Here is a 20,150-nt window from a genome sequence, read left to right as displayed (position 1 = left end):
GTGGGCAGCTCACTCCCTGTAAGCTGCCGCTGCAATGACCTGAGGCCAGTGCGCTGGGTCACCTTTGGCCAACGTTCTGCCCCAGGGCTCAGGTTTCAGCTGACACTGGATAGATCCTGACTCCCTGCCTGGGTAGGCCCGGAGTCACATGAGTGGCCAATCCCAGGGCCTGGCCCAGGGCTGCTGCCAAGCCTGCTATATGCCTTTGTTCCATCTGATCTGCCTGCGATAAAGCAGGGTCAGCAATGGAAGAAAGGGTGGAAGTGATGGGGGCTGGGAATGGGTGATGCAACCACAGGCCAGTGGCGTATGAGAAATGGAAGGTGTTGGATGCAGCAAACTCTCATGACAGGGCTGCTGCAGGCTGATGTGGCCTCTTTATATGAATTAGAGAAAAGTGCCTTCTCTGGGAATAAAGCCCCATACCAAGTTTTGGAGAGTAGAGTATGGGTTGGATTTTGTCCCCTGTGTCCTCCCTGGGCAGTGAACAACATATACAAATATCCAGGGCAGCCCTGCTTATAAAGTGCCACTGCAGGGCCAAGTTCTGAGCCGGGTAATAGGATATGGACATGACTCAGACACTGCACTATCTTCTGAGAACCTCACAGGGAAGCTGAGGTGCTAGGAGAACACAGGGAAGGAGCACCTAACTCTCTTGGGGGGAGGCTTAGAGGCCCTGTGGCAGGCTGAAGGGAGAAGGCGGTGATATGCTGGCTCTTGGGAAAAAACAGACAGACAGACAAACAAACAAAAAGGTTGGACTTGTAGTGTTTGCCAATTTCCATAGTGTAAATACTCTCACTAGGAGTGACTTCAAGGTACCAGCGTGCCATCACTCAAGTGGAATTGAGAAGGGATGTGTACAGTCAGCTCGAGCATGCTGGTTCAAGCTGGCTCTAGAACCACTAGGAGAAAGAGAGGCTTCAACTGAATCCAGAAGGAAGAGGAGGATTTCTCTAGGCAGAGAAGGGGTGGGGGTAGGGGATGACATTCCAGGGGGAGAGAAAAGCAAGAGCTAAGACATGGAGGCGTGAAAGTAAGTAGGGAGCAAACTGTGAAGAGTTTTGAAGGTTTATGATTGGGAGGGGACCATCAAAGTCTTCTGGAGGCTGGTGATACTTTAGTTCTTGGCCGAGGTTACCTGCCTATTATGACTCATTAAGCTGTGCATTTAACTTCTATGCACTTTTCTATCTGTTTGTAGTATTTTTCAATAAGGATAAAAAAGTAGAGATAATCTCATTCAGGGACAACCAGTGTTTACAATTTTGTTATACTTCCACCCAATCTTTTTCCTATATACATATGTATATGACCGTTCAGCAAACGTTTTCATGTAAGGGAAAAAACGCCCAAGTTCCCTATCCATAAACCGTAAAGAAGAAAGCATTTTAGCACTGGAAGCAACACGGTGTACTGGAGGGAGTGTGGGCTTTAAAGTCAGAGACCTGCATTCAAATCCTGCTTCCGAAAGTGCTCACTTGGCAGCCCTGAGAAAGCTGCTTGCCTTCAGCTTCTCTGAGCTGTTTTCTCTTCTGCAAACTGAGACTGATAACACCCATATCCTGCAGAGTTGTTGGGAAGATCAGAGATGATGTGTCTAAGGTGCACAGGACAGAGCCTGCCCCCCAGGACACCCTCAACACATGCAACATACAAGATACTCTTATTAGCATTGTCTTAGAAAGTTGGAACTGAGAGAGTCGCCCTGAAAATAAATGACGGAACCACAGAAGGTATAGAGGAATGATAACCCTGTAAGGATAAAGGCAAACTAGAATTTGCCCAGTGAATAACCTTCATGGTAAGGAGACCCAAAAGTCCATTGAGTGTGTGTGTGTGTTGTGGGGCGGGGGGTGACTCATGAAAATGGGGACGTTTAGCCTAGTGAGGAAGACTCCAAAGGTTTATAAAACCTGTGCACCAGATGTGTCCTGTGTGCAGCAGAGAACAGAGCTAAACTCAACAAACAGCACTTATAGGAGCTGATTTCTATTGGATATAAGGAAGGATATTTTCACTAAGAATGAAAGGGGTGATCTCGGTAAGGAGTGAGCTCCCCATCGCTAGGGGTATCCAAGCAGAAGGTGGAGGAGCACTTGGTGGGAATGATGAAGAAGGAAGGTGAGCATGGTGGAGGGTGTGGACTGGACAACCTTGGAGGTCCCTTAAAGCTGGGCTCTGGTGCTTTTATAAGCAGCAGCATCTGCTCTGTCCAGCAGCATCTAGTCCCTGCGGAAGCAAGCGGGAAAGTACAGATTGGCGAGCATCAGGTGAAGGACACAAGGAGACCTCCGCCCGTCTTACCTGGTTATCGATCTTCAGTTCCACCAGAGAAGTGTTGTATGGAAGAGCTTCCACCAGGCGCAGGATCCCGGCTCCGGAAATGAAGTTGGACTCCACATTCAGTGTCTTCAACACCTTGTTCACCTTGAGCATCTCAGCAAGGGCCTTGAACCAAAGGAGAAAATGCAGGGTACCCATGAGTTAGCCTGATCAAGGCTGAAGCCCCTGTGGGTAGAACCTAAAATACCGAGGGAGCCTTGCTGGGAGTGAGAGTCCCTTGCACACCGTCAGGGGCCAGGCAAGATGATCTCCACAACTTCCTTCACCAAGCACTACTCTGTGTCTCTCCTCCCCTCCAACTTGCCATGGCCCCGAACCCCTAGCTGGAGATTTACAGCTCCATAGCCTGCATCCAAAGCCTCTATTACCTGGTTCCCCCACTCTGATCAGCCTCAACTCTGGCTGCCAGTCTTGGTGGGGCTACTCTCAGTTCCCCGGGCACACAGTGCTTTCCCTCTGCTCTGCCTGTGCTCATCCTGTCCCTGTCATCTGGAATGCTCTTTCCTTTCTGCTTCACTCGTTCAAACCCTGTCCCTCCATTAAGGCCATTCTCAATGCCCCTTTCTCCAAGAGCCTTTGCTGATGCCCCCCAGCTAGCTGTGCCTGCCCTCTTGAACCTCACAGACTTAATCCATAACCTCCCTCAAGGAACTTGTATTCCTGCGTTTAGAGTTGTTTTTATTCTGGCGTTGGCTCCGCCATTAGCCTATGTACTCTTGGTGGGCTGATGGTCATCTTATTCATCCCATGGTGCCCTCCAACCCACACAGTGCCCAGCACATAGTAGGTCCTTGGTCACTGTTCGCTGAGTGACTAGTGGAGTCCCAACCTCCCTGTATGCTCTCCACTTGTCTCTTCTATGTCCCTGTTGTAATTCCATGGAGTCGTCATTCTCTTTGAGCAGCAGAGAGGGGAGCCTGGGAAGCCATCCCGCTGGGCAAGGAGAGGAGCTCGGGTGGCCCCAGCACGTTTTGGAGGACTTCAGCCAGGGGTGCAGATGATAATCAGAGCCTCTAAAGGAAATGAGGTAATTAGCCGGTGGTAGAAACGACGTGTCACGGAGGAAAGGAGACACCAGCAGCTGATGGGCCAGGATGTATGATCAGTGGGCCCTGGTTGTCAGAAATGATGATCTGATCCAGGAATGCCCTTCCCACTGGCCCTGCTTGCTGAAACCTTTGCGAGGCTCAGCTCCCAGGATGCCTTCTGAGCCAAAATCCTCAGCTCCCCCTGCTTCCATGTACCCCAGGATGACATGTCAGCTTCCTCTGTGACCCTGAGTAGGTTGGACCCTCCTGAGGGGAGGGACTGAGTCTGTGCCCGCTCTACAGCACCCTTCTTACTCCCCAGGAAAGGCCTGGCCTGATAATCAAAAGATTTAACAACCAGTATGTCAGTGCACCAGGCCAATCCAAGTAGACATACTAGTGGCTGAGCTGGTCCTGGAGGCACTGTCATGCCAGGTGTCAACTCTTTGTTTGCTGGATCAGAGTGGAGGAACGGACAGGAGAAGAGCTGGGGCAGGCAGTGGGGGCACTAGCAGAGCTCTGGAAGCCTATTTACCAATTGTTCCGGAAGTATTTTCATCTTCAAAATGGGTATCCTGGTGTGAAGGGGCTGACATCAGCTGTTGGCCTGGCACAGGGTCAATTCCCCACAAACATTCGTGGAGCTGAGCTGAGTGCCAGCATGCATGGGTGTAGTTTCTGATCCATGACATAGCAGTGGACAGGGCATATGGCTTTGCCAGCTGTTTCTCTGTGGGCAAACTCAGGATCTACCAAGATGTCCTGAGGCCAGAGGACATCTATCTAGAGGTTCTCTACTGGCAGCAGTGGGAGACTATGAGCCATTTCCATCACTTCAAAGACATCAAAGGAAATGTCTTATGTATTTAAAAAATCAGAAAATAATTGATGGCTATGAATGGACTTCAAAGCAAGGAAAGTTATTAGGGATAAAGAAGGGTAGTATATAACGATAAAGGGGTCAATTATCCAAGAAGACATAACAATCCTTAATGAGTACGTGCCTTACGACAGAGCATCAAACTATATGAGGCAAAAACTAATAGAACTGCAAAGAGAGATAGATGAATCCACTATCATAGTTGGAGACTTCAATACCCCTCTATGGATTTGGACAGATCCAGCAGGCCAAAGATCAGGAAAGACATAACGGAACTCAACGACACTGTCTATTGACTAGATATAATTGATATCTATAGACTACCATCCAACAATAGCAGAATACACATTCTTCTTGTGTGCACATGGAACATTCACCAAGACAGACCACATTCTGGGCCGTAAAACACATCCTAACAAATTTAAAAGAATAGAAATCATACAGTGTCTGCTCTCAGACCACAATGGAATCAAACTAGAAGTGAATAACAGAAAGATAACTAGAAAATTCCCAAATACATGGAGATTAAACAACACACTTCTAAATAACACGTGGATCATAGAAGAAATCTCAAGGTAAATTAAAAAGTATTTTGAACTATGACCAAGTGGGATTTATCCCAGGTATACAAGGCTGGTTCAACACTGGAAAATCAATTAATATAATTCATCACACCAACAAGCTAAAAAAGTAAAATAGTCATTTCGATAGATGAAAAAAAAAGCATTTGACAACATCCATGCATGATAAAAACTTTCAGTAAACTAAGACTAGAGGGCAATTTCTGTAAATTGATAAAGAATATCTACAAAAAAATCTACAGTTAGGGACTTCCCTGGTGGCACCGTGGTTAAGAATCCACCTGCCACTGCAGGGAACACGGGTTCAAGCCCTGGTCTGGGAAGATCCCACATGCCATGGAGCAACTTAACCCATGTGCCACAACTACCTAGCCTGTGCTCTAGAGCCTGCGAGCCACAACTACTGAGCCCATGTGCCACAACTGCTGAAGCCCGTGCGCCTAGAGCCCGTGCTCGGCAACAAGAGAAGCCACCACAATGAGAAGCCCATGCACCATAATGAAGAGTAGCCCCCGCTCACTGCAACTAGAGAAAGCCCTCATGCAGCAACGAAGACCCAATGCAGCCGAACATAAATAATAATAAAAAAAACAAAACATAATACCATTTATATTAGCACCCCAAACAATGAAATACTTAGGTATAAAGCTAACAAAATATGTACAAGATCTATATGAGCACACTACAAAACTCTGATGTATGAAATAAAAAAAGAACTAAGCAAATGGAGGTATATTCCATGTCCATGTACAAGAAAACTCAGTATCGTCAAGATATCAGTTCTTCCCATTTTGATACAGATTCAATGCAATCTCAATCGAAATCCCAGCAAGTTATTTCGTGGATATCAACAAACTGACTGCTACTAAATGGTTAATTACCATGCCTGGTAAGCTAATTCCTGTACCTTTTTACCTGCTATTAGTATTGTAGTAGTCACACTGTACTGTTAGCCTTTAGCTGTCTGCATGGCTGGATGGACCATTATGTTCATGAAAGTGGGAGCTATGACTGTCTTGGTCACAGTTGTATTCTCAGAGCCTAATTCACTCCTGGGCACAGAGAGACTCCATAAATATGTGTTGAATGTTTTTTTTTTCTAAAAACGAATTGATGGCTACTTTATAATAAGTACAATTTAATCTAATCAGCAATATCTTTAAGACAGAGGTAAAAAACGAATAAAATTGGTCGTTGGGAACCACTGATGAAGATAATAATTTTTAGATATGGAGAAACTGAGGACCAGGGAGGGGCGGGCCCTTGTCTACTCATGACATGCTGAGTGGTGACAGAGCCGGCTTTAGGGTACATTTGACTTGTTTTCTTGTTTTTTTGTGGTACGTGGGCCTCTCACTGTTGTGGCCTCTCCCGTTGCGGAGCACAGGCTCCGGACGCGCAGGCTCAGCGGCCATGGCTCACGGGCCCAGCCGCTCCACGGCATGTGGGATCTTCCCGGACCGGGGCACGAACCCACGTCCCCTGCATCGGCAGGCGGACTCTCAACCACTGCGCCACCAGGGAAGCCTCATTTGACTTGCTTTTAAATCTCAGCTCCACCTCTCACTTGCTGTGCAACTTTGGACAAAGCAAGTTGCCTGAGCTCCCTTTACCTCAGGTTCTTCATGTGTAAAGTGGGGAGCCCCGCACCTCTGGGATCAGGGGTGGTTATGGAGATTAACCAGGATAATGTACAGATGGTGCCTGGGTAAGGGCTGTTCTGTCCATGTCCTCTCCTGGCTCCTAGCCCAGGGCCTTTCACCACATCACACCACACCACACCACACAGGGTTCTTCATCAGTGGCACATGGCCAGTCCTGAGGCTACAAACGTCAACCTTCCTGTTTCTATGCCTCCCACTCTCAATGCAGATCAGAAAGGTACATACGAATGCCACGGGGTCATTGCTCCGTGTCCCCACGATGCTGAACTTCTTCACATAAGAGTTCTCTTTCAGGGCTTCTGCGTACGCCTTGAGAGTGGGTATGGGGATATTCTGCAGAGAGAAAGGCAAGCAGTGACCAGCAGCTCCTGTCAGGGGCGGGCAGGGCAGAGAGATGGGGCAGCAGCTCTCTCACACGTGCAACCTGATTCCCTTCAAGTCTCTGACCAAAAAGCTGAATGGGCAAAGGGTTCCTGCTTTGCCCCAAATGGCTGAGGTTGGAGGAGAACTTTCGGGTAAACAGATTGAGAAAATCCTCCCTGAAAATTTCAGATAGGACCTGTAATTTTTTCTTTGTACGTGCGGAGACCAGAGGAGGAGGAACACATCAAGGCAAAGGATGCAGAAGAGTGTCGTGGTGGGAGCTCAGGTCTGGGGGTGTGGGAGAGGGCAGGGGCTTGGCCTCCGCCCCAGCACTGGCAATGTTCCTGACTCACTGTGTGACGCTGGGGAAGTCTCTGCTCCTCTCTGGGTTTGTTTCTGGAAAACTAAGGTGTGGCTTGGCCCTAGATGATCTTTAAGAGACATCTGTCCCAGGGGACCTCAGCCCTGCCACACATCAGAGGTGCCTGGGGAACTTTCACGAAGTGCTGATGCTCAGGCCTGCCCAGGACCAATAAGATCAGACTCTCTGCGGGGAGAGGGACCGGGCATTGGCATTTATTTACTTTTTAATCTCCTCAAGTGAAAACCACCGATCTAGTCCAACTGCCTCACGTGCATAGGGGAAACTGAGGTCTGGAGAGGGCCGAGCCCTTGCCTGAGGCCTCACGGTGGAGACACAGGGCCCTGGCCAGGTTCCACATCCCCATGCCTCCTGGTACGCACTGCCAGGGTGCACGGCTCTGAATTGTGCCAGCGTCTCCCACTGTGCACACGGCAGACAGTGGAGGCGCCCGAGAGAGAGAGCCTGGCTGTGTTTGAACGGATCTCTCATTTCAGAGCGTCACTTTAGCCCCCGTGGGAGCAGAGAATGGAAGGCCAGGTGCAGGAGAACACTGCGGGCGCAGGTTTCCAATCTGATTGTGCCGTGGGGCTGGCAGCCACTTAAAAGAAAGTGGAGAAGAAAGGAAAGGGGAGCCGGGGAGTGAGGGGCCCACTTCTTATCTTACATCCACACCCCCCGAGAACTAATCCCTCTGGCCCCTGGGCTGAGCAGGTGGGCAGGCAGCTGGGCCTGCTTCTGAATTCCTCCTGCAGCCTGTCCAGGGTAGGACTGCCTGTCCATCCGTCCCCGCTCTGCCCTTAGTGGTCACACGGGAAAGGTCCGGAGAGATGTGGGCCGACGGCTTGGAACATGTCTTTGGACATTTGGGCTGACGGTTCCCTTCTAAGGTTGCAGAATGAGGCTGAATATGTGCACGCTACACTGGTTCAGGGCTAGGTCCCTCCCCAGGCTTGGGTTACCCCATGAACCTGGTGGGCCCTGGGCTTTTCCAGCCTCGGGATCCCATGCGGCCATATGTGTCTGACTCGCAATTTTATCTCAGAGAAGCTTCCAGTGTTTTGAATAAGGTGGCGGGTTTCCAGAGCCAAAGCTGGGTTGGCCTGTGGTGAACATCTGGGTCTGATGTCAGTCCCCAAAAGAAACCAGGACCATGGGCCGTGCTGGTTTATACTATCCTCCCTCCGAAAGCTTCTGTCTCTATTCCCTATCCAGAAGCACCCAGAGTCCAAGCAGAACCCTGCTGTCTCCACACAGCCAGGCCCGGGTCGTCTGGGTCTAGGTGGCACTAGACAGGGCTTCCCCACCTCCCTCCAGCAGGGCAAGTGGAGTGAAAGGGGTTAACCTCACCCGGATGTTGTTGAGGTTGACCTCTTCAAGTTTTGGGTCGTTGCTCTTTATCCGCTCCAGCGTTTCCTCCAAGTCTGTTGCATTTGGTTCTTCATCAGGCACAGGCTTGTACTGTGTAGGTTTGATCACACCTAGAGTGACCGACAACAGGCAGGTGGCTCACAGAGACGGGGCGTCACTCTCCCTCGACAGAAGGACACCGGAAGGAAGCGGCAGCAGAGCTCAGGGACACGGAAGGCTGGGCATCTCAGGGGCTATGGGGGATGGGGGCAGGCAATGGCCGGGGCCAGGAGTTTGGGCCCTACTTGGACTCTGCCTCTGCCATCCTGCAACAACTGGGTGAATTCGCTAAACTGTCTGAACCTCGGTGTCCTCATCTGTAGAATGTGAACGAGTCGTTCTACCCAGTGGGCTCTTGTGAGGGTAAAATGAAGCCTGGATGGGAAAGAAATGTGTAGGCCTTCCAGAGGGAGGGATAATTGCACGTTGGGGGCCCTCGTTTCTCTTTGGGGCCAAAATGCCAGCTTGGAACAATGCAGCAGAGCAATTCAGACAATGCAATGTTGGCACAGGAAAGGACAAGGAGACTCGTGGAGCAGGAGAGGCGTCCGGAGACAGACCCACGTGGACACACGGACATTTATGATCAAGGTGGAGTCCCAAACCAGAGGTGAAAGGATGAACTTTACAAAGAGTGGTGTTGGGACAACAGGATATTGATTTAAAAAAATGAAAGTTCAATCTCATCTCACACCACACACAAACATGAACTCTAGGAGGATTAAGAAGTTGAATATAAGAAGGAAACCTCTAAGACTTACAGAAGAAAATACAGGAGGATGTTTTGTTAATACTGGGATGGGGAGGGTCTTCGTAAATAAGTCACAAAATCCCAGGAGAGTAAAAGGAAAAAGTGGATAGATTTGGCTTTATAGAATTCGAAATCTTCTGCAGTGAGCCAGAGAGCGGGCAGAGGCAGCAAGACGTGGGAGGACCCCTCACTTCCAAGGTGCCCTCGCTGGGGGCAGGGAGGGGCGCCCGTACTCACTGTTGAGTCCCTCCTTGTTCACGATGGAGCTGCTGCCCAAGGCCTGGTAGTACTGCTGGTTGCTCATGAGCGTGTGCATGCCCAGGATAGCTGCGGGGACACGAAGGGCCCATGACGCGCCTCTCAGACAGAGAGTCTTCTGGGCACGGACATTCCATGCCCCAGGAAGTTTTGCTCACAGAAAGGGCAAGAAACACTTGCATGTAAACTTTTAAATTTTATTTGGTTTTTACTCTTGCCTCTATTGACGTGACTCTCGAATCTCCATCCCCAGCCTAGGTTTCTCTGTCCCTGGCCTCAGATTCCTAGATGTCCCTCTGATGTCCCACTGGCACGTCCAACCCAACTTGGCCAAAACGGAACTCCTCTTTCCCGACAACAGCCTCTTCCTTTGGCTCACGTTCCATCTGGTCATCCTGCCTGTCCCTCGGGGTAGACCCTCAGGCACATGGCACCCCTTCCCCTAAATCCTCACCCTCCTATACAGAGCCTCTCATCTGTCCCACCTCCCACTCCATCACCTCTGTCCTGGTTAAGGCCCTATCAGTTCTCGCCTGTATTATCACAGCTGTGGAATCACTGGTACTCTGGCCTCAGTCTCTTCCTATCTTCCCCCACCAGCATTCAGCACAGAGCATCCAGAAAGATCTCTCTGGAAAGGCAAACCTAACCACATCCCCCCGTGATCAGTCATTCTTTCATCCGTTCATTTGTTCAACATTTACCGAGTGCCAGCATCATGTGTCCAGCTCCAGGGGGGTGGGGACAGTGAGGAACAAGAAAGACAGGGGTTCTGCCATGTAGGTTACAGTGTGCTGGGAATGAGAAACTAAGCAGGTACCCACACAATTAAAAACGTAAGTGCAGAGTATGCTAAGAGTTGTAAAGAAAAAGTTCAGTGTGCTCTGGGAGAAGAGAACAGAGAGACTTGGGATGAGAGAGATGAATATAGATGTTGGCCAAGTTAAGAGAAGGGAGGTAGAACATTCTGGGCAGAGGGATGGCGGGTGGGAAGCCCTAGGCTTGGGGAGTGGAAGGCCAGGGAGGGAGGGGGAAGCTGAAGATGGATAGAGATGAAGTTGGACATGTGGCAGAGGGCAACAGGTCCTCACCAAATGCTTATGTCGGGCTAGAGAGTACACTGTGCATCAGTGACACTCAGTCTGGTTGTGCATCAGAATCACTGGGACTCTTGAAACTCCTGATGCCCAGGACTCCCCCAGACCAATTAAACCACAATCCCTAGGCTGGGCCCAGGCATCTGCCTTTTTTAAAGCTCCCCAGGTGGTTTCACCAGGCAGCCAAGGTTGAGAACACTGCCTAATGCCATTCCCCTTAATCTTCACAACAACCCTTTGGAGTAGATTTTATTCAAATAGGCAAGGTCACATCCTACAGGGTCTTCTAGGTCCAGGTAAGGAGCTCAGATGTCTTTTTCTAGGTGTGGCCTGAGCAGGGAGTGAGATGGTCTGACTCAAGTTCTGTGACTGTTACTCAGGCTGAATGTGGAGCACTGACTAGAGGGGAGGGATGGGCGTGCAGGACCATGAGGCTGGTGCAGCATCCGCCTGGGAGGACGGTGCCTTGTGACTCCAGAGTCTGGCTTCACTGGCCCTCCCTGGGGCTGGCCCTGCTTCAATAGCCTTGTCCCTCACCCATGCCCTTTCTGCTCCGGCGACACAAATGGTCACTGCTCAGCAGTTGCTCCTGCTTCTGCCAATGCTGCCTGTCTGCTGGCAACCCTCTCTCCATCTGCACTGCCCACTGCTGAAATGCCCCCCGGGAGAGTTTTGAGATTTAGCAAATAAAAATACAGGATACCCAGTTAAACTGTAATTTCAGATAAACAATGAAAAATGTTCTAGTATAAGTACATCCCATTCAGTATTTGAGACCTTCTTATATTAGAAACTTATTCATCATTTATCTGAAATTCAGATCCAACTGAGCATGCTATATTTGATCTAACAACTCTACCTCCCCATCCTTTAAGTTTGGAATAATGCTTCCTCCCCCAGGGAGTCCTCCTGGATTCCACCTTCTCTCTCTGTAGCTCTCTCACAGCACCTGGTGTCCTTATCACAGTACATAGTCAACACAGTGTTAGAGCTTTCTGGGTACATGCATGCTTCCCCTACTGGACCGTGGGCTTCCGGAGGTCAGGGAAGAATATTATCTCTCTTCTACCTCTTCCAGAAGATGGTATCTGGTAAACATTTGCTCATTTAAAAAAATTCCCCTGGCCATTTCATTAGACACGATTTCTAGCTAGACAGACAACAGCGAGCCTTTAGTGAAGACTCAAGAGAACCAAGCTCCAGCCCTGACTCTGCCCCTGATGCTGTGTGACCTTGGGTAAGTGCCCTCCCCTCTCTGGGCTTCAGCTTCCTCTGTACAATGAGGGGTGAGACCAGACCATTGGTTCTCAATCATGGCTGCACATACAAATTACCCGCGAGCTTTACGACAATACCAGTGCTCCTCCTGAACAAACTGATTCGAATCTCTGGAGATGTATTTTTAATCTCCTTGGATGATTTTTGATGCTTAGTGGGAGCTACAAACCACAAGACAAGATGATCTCAAAGTACCTTCTGTTTCTCACATTCTAAGAGTCTTCTCTGCTAAAATTAGACTTCCCTGCTCATCGCTAAGGAGAACTGGTAAGGAGAGAGGCATCTGCACTGTTTTGAGCTCTCTGGGCTTTAATTTAGGCTGCGTTTCTGTGGGCGGAGGGAGCTGAAGCCTGCGTCAGCAGCAGGTGAATCAGATCACCTGGAGTCACCTTCTCTTCCAGCTCCCATACAGAGAGTGGCTTTTGTGGTGGTTCTGGGCTGCTGCTGGGATTCTCGGTTTGGAAAAACAGTTTGGAGAGGTTGCTGGAATCATAGGAAAGATGTAACCTCATATGGCTGGCTGGTCTTGCTTAGAGTGTATAGAGAGGTGGAAAATGGAAAATGCATTTTGTGCTTGGACAATAGCTTCTTGTAATGGTCCAGAAAGAGAGGGCAGAGGCAGGAAGGTTACAAGGACGTGCCGGGGGACAGAGGAAGGAGACCTGGGCTCCAGTCTGGGCCTTGGTACTAATTTGCTGGGTAACCCTGTCCAAGTCACTTCTACTTTTGGGTCCTCAGTGTTCTCACCTGTAAAACGGACTATGTCTGAAGGATGATCTCTTACCTTCACATGGGACTTAATAGCCACATGGCAATTTCTCATCTTCTTACGCTGTTTGATTTTTACAGCAAGCATCCAGGGCAGTTACTGTCGGTCCCCACTTTTCCAGCAGGCTCAAGAGGGAAATGGTTGGTCAAAGACCGTTCGGTGAGGACCTTCCTGGCCTCTAAGTTAGTGTCCCCATCCACACCTCTACACACTAGGTCAGCAACAGGTCTAAAGTTCTAAAACTTGTCCTCAACTTCAGAATTCTAAGGACAGATAACAATATATTCTAGGAGGTAATGTATATCAATAGCAGCCCTAAGAAGAAATAAAACGACTTTGCAGTTCAGAGATTAGAGTTCTAAGAAGGAAGGAGGGAAGGAGGGAGGGAAAAAGGGAGGGAAGGAGGAAGGGGAGAGGCCAAGCTAAATCTCCACTGCTGAGCAGAATGCTTGGTGGCTCTGAAGCCAGTATTTCCTCTCCCGCCCTAAGCGCCAAATCGTGACTTTATCCTTGCTTGGTTTTGCACACTCCATGTCACCAGGAGTGAGTGATAGAGGAAAAGAGCACATCAACAATGCTTGCTGCTTCATTCTTTTTTTTCCAAATAAATTTATTTATTTATTTTTGGCTGCATTGGGTCTTCGTTGCTGCGTGCGGGCTTTCTCTAGTTGTGGCGAGCGGAGGCTACTCTTCGTTGTGGTGCATGGGTTTCTCATTGCAGTGGCTTCTCTTGTGGAGCACGGGCTCTAGGCACGCGGGCTTCAGGTGTTGTGGCACACGGGCTCAGTAGTTGTGGTGCACGGGCTTAGTTGCTCCGCAGAACGTGGGATCTTCCCGGACCAGGGTTCGAACCCTCTTCCACTGGGATGTGTCTCCCCGCCTAGTTCACCTCTACTCTTCCTCCTTTCGGCTCAGCTTCGGTCCCCACTCTCATCTTGCAACCCCACCACCTCACTCGGCCCTTTCTCCCTCCGACACTCACTCCCACTTGTCCTTCCACGTTGGCCTCAGTGTTTAACCTCAGCTCCTCGAGGGCAGAAACCAGGCCGCTTTCTTACGATTGGTCCAGAGCAATTGGAGGCTTAGTTAATGGAAATGCTCTGCCTGGGAGTTGAGTTGTGGGGAGCAGAGATGACCTGAAGACCCTGTGCCCAGCGCATCCTCCTCTTCTTTCCCTAATGAGTCATCCACTTGGGGCTCCAGCTACTCCCCCCAACACACCCAGCACTCCGACAAGATGTCCTGCCTCCAGCGCCTCCATCTCTTAAACTGACTGACTCCTTGCATCCCTGCAGGCACCCAGCTCTGTTTTCTGATGCCTCAGGCCAGAAAGCCTGGCGTCGTCTCGTCATCTCAGCCTCTTGGCCTCTGACCCAGCTCTAGGAACAGCTGATCTCTTGGAGCCACGTTCCAGACGCAGTCCACCTCAGCCCTTGGCCTTACCTGGGGCCTGCCTCCTACATCCCCTCGTCCTCCGAACACCACCGCCTCTCTGCCCAAGCCCCTGCTTTCATCCGGCCTCTTCCAACACTCCCCCAGGCCCGGGTGTCAATGCTTTTGCACGACATCCGGAGCCTTTCCTAATTCGGCCCCATGCTCCCCAGGCCGACTCTGTGAGACTCTGCCATGCACCCCGTCTCACCACTCCGTTTCCATTCCCCTACCCTGGAGGGCTTTATCCAGGCTGTACTGGGTGGTGATGCTGTGAGTGGGACCAAGCGGCCTGGGTTCAAACCCCGTGGGCAAGGATAACGTCACCGTGCCGACCTCCCCTCTCTGAAAAATGGAGACATCAATAAAACTCACTTCATAGGATTGCTGTGGTTAACAAACGCAGCAAGGTATGGAAAGCAACTCCCACAGCAGCTGGGACATAGGTGGTCAACAAACATTCCACGCCTCCTTCCACTGCCACCTTGCAGACGGCTGACATACAGCGACACATGTCCAAGGTTAGCCAGTGAACACCGGTGTCGCCTCGCAGCAACCCCCTCTCCTTTCCGGACAGCGGAAGCGTATGGTATCATGAACAGATACTAATAATTAGTCACGCCAATAAAAATAAAGAGGAATAGTTTCAAGATATCAACCCAGAAATTTAGCACAACATTGCAGCTCTGTTTTGGCACGGACAGCAGTCATTTGATAATCCCTCTGAGCTGCCTAACTAGGGGAGCGACGCCATGGAGGGTGATCGGAGGAGAAGGACCAGGATAAAAACAGCCCTTGGGGTGAGTCAGTGTGGAGATGCTGGACAACCATGTCACTCACCCACCGCCCAGCTGCACAGATTAACCGGAACTCAAGGGGACTCAGCATCAGGGAGACAGTTCCGTCAAAATACCCGAGCCTAATGTGGATCTAATGCAACTTGTGTGGCTTCTGACAAGCAAACCAGCTGGGTATCCTGAGCTAAGGGCTCCATTTCCATCCAGGTGACCTCCTCACTGCTACATACTTCATAGAGAAAATGAACACCTTTCTCTCTCAGCCCTGACACCCTTTAAGCCACTGCCCTTTGTCCTTTCCCAAATGTTCTGCCTCCTTAGGAGAGGGTTGCCTGGACCGAGGTCTACACACTGGCTCTCCTTCTGCCCTCCTTTGGCCTTGCAACCTGGCTTTGGTGCCCCTTCTTCCTCTTTCCTAAGAATGTCATCAGGACTGGCGCACCACACCCACGAGAAGCAGGAGGATGTGAGAAGCAGAAGACACTGCGGCCGGCTGAGTTTCCTGGCACTGGTGGGCTCACCTGGCCTCTGGCTTCACCTCTGAGTCTCCCGGCCAGCCCTGAACCCTCGTTCTGTCTCCCTAGCTCTTGCGTTAGGCTCTGCCCATCTTGATTTGGCCGTTGGTTCCCAGCCCATGTGTGGCTACCTGGCCTCCACTGTGGCTATGTTCACCCCATTTCCACTCCTCTCCCAAAGGCTTCTACCTCGGCCAGGGCCCTTGCCTCCAGAGCCCTGGGTCCCCACTACTGCCAGGCCCTCTGCCTGGAACTTGATGATGCTAATGACACCCACCTCTCTATCTCCAGTGTGGACCCCTTGCAGAACTCAAGACTTTAATGTAGGGACTTCCCTGGTGGCTCAGTGCTTAAGAATCCACCTGCCAATGCAGGGGACATGGGTTCAATCCCTGGTTCGGGAAGATCCCACATGCTGTGGAGTAACTAAGCCCGTGCGCCACAGCTACTGAGCCTGCGCTCTAGAGCCCGCGAGCCACAACTACTGAAGCCTGCGTGCCTAGAGCCTGTGCTCTGCAACAAGGGAAGCCACCGCAGTGAGAAGTCCGAGCACTGCAATGAAGAGTAGCCCCTGCTCGCTGCAACTAGAGAAAGCCCGCGCACAGCAACGAAGACCCAACGCAGCAATCAATCAATCAATCAATCAATCAATAAAGCCTTTCATGTACAACTGCCCTTGATTGGGTGGCCCACAGGCAACCTGAACTCTAAAGGTCCCAAACTGAACTCCGTATTTCCCCTACACCTTGTCCTCCCCACTGTTATGGTTGAACTGTGTCCCTCCCTCCAAAATTGTTGATTTTGTCCTGATTTGTCCCTCCAATATGTTGCATAAAGTAATTTCTAGTACCTTAGAATTTGTAACTATATTTGGGGATAAGGTCTTTAAAGAAGTGATTAAGAGTCAATGAGCCTGTTAGGGTGGGTCCTAATCCAATCTGTCTGGTGTACTTACAAGAAGAAGATTAGGACACACAAAGGGACACAAGGGGACATGTGCACAGAGGGACAATATGAGATACGGTCATCTGGAATCAAGGAGAGAGGGCTCAGAGGAAACCAAGACTGTGGACACCTTGATCTTGGACATCTAACCTCCAGAACTACTGAGAAAATACATTTCTGTTATTTAAGCCACCAGCCTGTGGTATTTCGTTAGGGCAGCCTGAGCAGACTAATGCACCTTCATTAATGGCACCAATGTCCACTTAGTCTCTGGAGCCAGGTCTGGGCTCCTCCCTTGACCTCACAGTTAACCCTGTCTTTCCTCTCCCCTTCCCACTTGCCTTGAGTCTCTCCCTACCCCACCCACACTCCTGTCATCATCTGGGTGAGGGTTAGTAGCCCCCAAGGCTGCAAAAGAAAAAGACCAGCTACCTCACTGGGCCAGGGAGCACAGCATGGTGGTGGGCACACTGTGGCCAGAGCCTGACCCCCCGGGGGGAAGGGACATGGGCGAGTGGGACAGGGACCAGACAGAAAAAAGGGGAAAAGAGCAGGTGGCAAAAAGCTCTGGATATCAGGCCGCCTTCTGGAGTTTTAGGGGCTGTTTGTGAAGATCACATGGAAACACACATGAAGATGGAGGGTGTTGTACAAATATGAGATATGGGGTGATCGCCTCCAAGCCTGGCTCTCCAAGCTGTGCAAAATGGTAAAATCAGATGACTTGCTCCAGCCCTCTGTGAGCCTCCTGGACCTGAGATGCCGGCAGCCCTCTGTCTGCCCCCCTCTATCCTCTCTTCCCAGGCGGCCTGAGCAGGATTTGATGCCATGGCTGGTGAAGGGTCCAGGCTGCCTTGCACCTCCCTCTGGGATGGGGTCTCATGGCAGCAACAGCTGGCTCCGTGGTGGGAAGGGTTTTAGTTTTATCTCCATTTTACTCATTTTGGTTTTTAATAATAGAGTTCTATCTCCTCTAGTCCTTGTTAGAAACAGAGAGGGTGTGTATGTTGAAATAAACCATCCAAGGCTTGCCTGCAGACGTGGGTCAAATGCTTTTGGAGGACGTGGGGAAGCATCAGGAACACCTCTTACCTGCTATGTCACAGAGTTCCGCATCCGAGGCATTTGCCAGGGCCTCCTCCAGCTCCGGCTCCAGTGTCACACTTTCCAGCACGGGGTCCATCGGCTTCTGCTTGGGGACCCAGACTTTTCCTGAAAACAAACGGGTTGCCCATTACAGGGAGTGCAGCTGCACTGGGGCCCTGGGTGGACCGTCCCAAAGCCCTGTGGATCCCTCGATGCTGAGATTCCATTAAAACTTCTCCCTCTGGGGACCCAGTGCCAAACTTGTCCAAAGAAAGGGAATCAGAGATCTCCAACAAAGCACCCTTCACGTTTGAAAAGAAGAACTTTATAACTTGGTCAAGGGAGACTGCTCACTACTGAAAACATTGGTTATTAATTTTAACAATCTGTAAATAGGAAAAGATACAAAAGAAAAATATAATAAAATGCCAGGGTCTGGAATACTCTAAACAAGCATTCTGGTATGAGAGGAAAATTTAGAAGCATTTCTAAACCAAATAAATAAAATACACTCAGATTATTAAAAGAGGCATAGGGAGAAAATATAATGTCTCTTGGGACGCTATATTTTTACAGTGTCAGACTCATAATTGAACGAGAGAGCAAAGAGCCAAGAGGATGGTTGGTCGCTGCAGTGTGCACCAAGAGCGATTGTTAAAGAAATTATGGGGCATCCATACGATGGTGTTCTAGCAGTTGTTATTATAAAGGATGGTGGAGATCTCTACTTACTATGAAAGGAAAATGTCCAAGACAAAACCTTGTGTGAAAAAGCAAGTTTACAAAATAGCATGAATTATTTAATTCCATTTATGAAAAATTGCACATATATCAATATATATTTATCCATACAACACTTTTTTTTTTTTTTGCGGTACGCAGGCCTCTCACTGTTGGGGCCTCTCCCACTGTGGAGCACAGGCTCCGGACACACAGGCTCAGCGGCCATGGCTCACAGGCCCAGCCGCTCCGCGGCATGCGGGATCTTCCCGGACCGGGGCACGAACCCGTGTCCCCTGCATCAGCAGGCGGACTCTCAACCACCGCGCCACCAGGGAAGCCCCATGCAACACATATTTACTGAACACTTCCTATGTGCCCAGCACCTTTCTTGGCGCTAGGGGGTCAGCAGTGAACAGTATACAGTTCAGTGAAAGAAGACAGATAATAAACCAGAGAGTACTAAGAATCACAAAGGAAAATAAAGCCAAGCAAAAGACTAGGAAGTTCCAGGCTGGGGTGTGGGTGAGGTGGGCTCTGCTATCTTGGGTAGCGTGGTCAGGGAAGATGACCTGTGAGCTGGGCCCTGACAGAGTGAGGAAATGAGCTCCTCAGACCAGCGACAAGACAAGGATGCCTGCTTTCATTGTTCCTACCCAACTGTGTATTGAAAGTTCTAGTCAGAGCAAATGGACAAGAAAAAGAAATACATGGCATCCAGACTGGAAAGGAAGAAGTAAAATGATCTCTGTTCGCAGATGACATATGCAGAAAATGTTCCACATACACACACAAAAAACAGGGTACAAGATTAACATAAACAAATAAGTGGAGTACACCAGCAAATAACAATCTGAAAGGGAAATTAGGAAAATAATTTCATCTACAATACAATCCAAAAGAATAAAATACGTAGGAATAAATTTAACCAAGGAGGTGAAAGACTTGTGCATGGAACACTATAAAACATTGCTGAAAGAAATGAAAGAAGACCTAAATAAACAGAGAGATATCCCAAGTTCATGGATTGGAAGACAATATTAAAATGGCAATATTGCCCAAAGCAATCTACAGATTCAACGCCATCCTTATCAAAATTCCAATGGCCCTCCTCCTTTTTTTTGGAAATGGAAAAGCCAGTCCTCAAATTCATATGGAATTGTAAGGGGCTCCAAATAACCAAAACAATCTTGATAAAGAACAAAGTTGGAGGACTCAGACTTCCTGATTTCAAAACTTACTACAAAGTTAAACAGTGTGACACTGACGTAAGGATAGACATATAAAAAAATGGAATAGAACTGAAAGTCCAGAAAAAAACCTATACATCTATGGCAAATTGATTTTTGACAAGGGTGCCAAGTCCATTGAATGGGGAAAGAATAGTTTCTTCAAGAAGTGGTGTGGGGGCTTCCCTGGTGGCGCAGTGGTTGAGAGTCCGCCTGCTGATGCAGGGGACACGGGTTCGTGCCCTGGTCCGGGAAGATCCCACATGCCGCGCGGAGCGGCTGGGCCCATGAGCCATGGCCGCTGAGCCTGCGCGTCTGGAGCCTGTGCTCCGCAACGGGAGAGGCCACAACAGTGAGAGGCCCGCGTGCCGCAAAAAAAAAAAAAAAAAAAAAAAAAAAAAAAAAAAAAAAAAAAGAAGTGGTGTGGGACAACTGGATATCCAGTTGATATGCAGAAAGATAAAGCTGGACCCCTATCTCATACCATACACAAAAACCAACTGGAAATGGATCAATGATTTAAATATAATACCTAAAACTATAAAATTCTTAGAAGAAAACATAAGCATAAATCTTTATGACCTTAGATTTGGCAAAGTATTCCTAGATATGACAACAAAAGAATAAGCAACTAAAGA

The 20,150-nt window shown here is 49.4% G+C and overlaps 1 protein-coding gene across 2 annotated transcripts in view; it reads right to left on the bottom strand.

Annotated features, from left to right (window-relative positions):
• Positions 1-20,150, bottom strand: part of TMOD1 (tropomodulin 1) — a gene marked incomplete at both ends in the record, with an annotated part of 59,168 nt that overhangs the window by 13,721 nt on the left and 25,297 nt on the right. The window contains 5 exons of one of the 2 annotated variants that reach the window (XM_079706112.1): positions 2,311-2,454; positions 6,728-6,835; positions 8,577-8,707; positions 9,625-9,714; positions 17,570-17,689. In XM_079706112.1, the coding sequence (XP_079562238.1) occupies positions 2,311-2,454; positions 6,728-6,835; positions 8,577-8,707; positions 9,625-9,714; positions 17,570-17,689 (593 nt within the window). The remainder of the gene's footprint in view (positions 1-2,310; positions 2,455-6,727; positions 6,836-8,576; positions 8,708-9,624; positions 9,715-17,569; positions 17,690-20,150) is intronic. The other variant, XM_079706111.1, reaches the window with a different exon arrangement.

The sequence above is a fragment of the Hyperoodon ampullatus genome (assembly GCF_949752795.1).
Source record: "Hyperoodon ampullatus genome assembly, chromosome: 6".
Taxonomy (NCBI): Eukaryota; Metazoa; Chordata; class Mammalia; order Artiodactyla; family Ziphiidae; genus Hyperoodon; species Hyperoodon ampullatus.
Note: the sequence above shows the minus strand (reverse complement) of the source record. Positions and strands in the feature narration are given on the sequence as shown.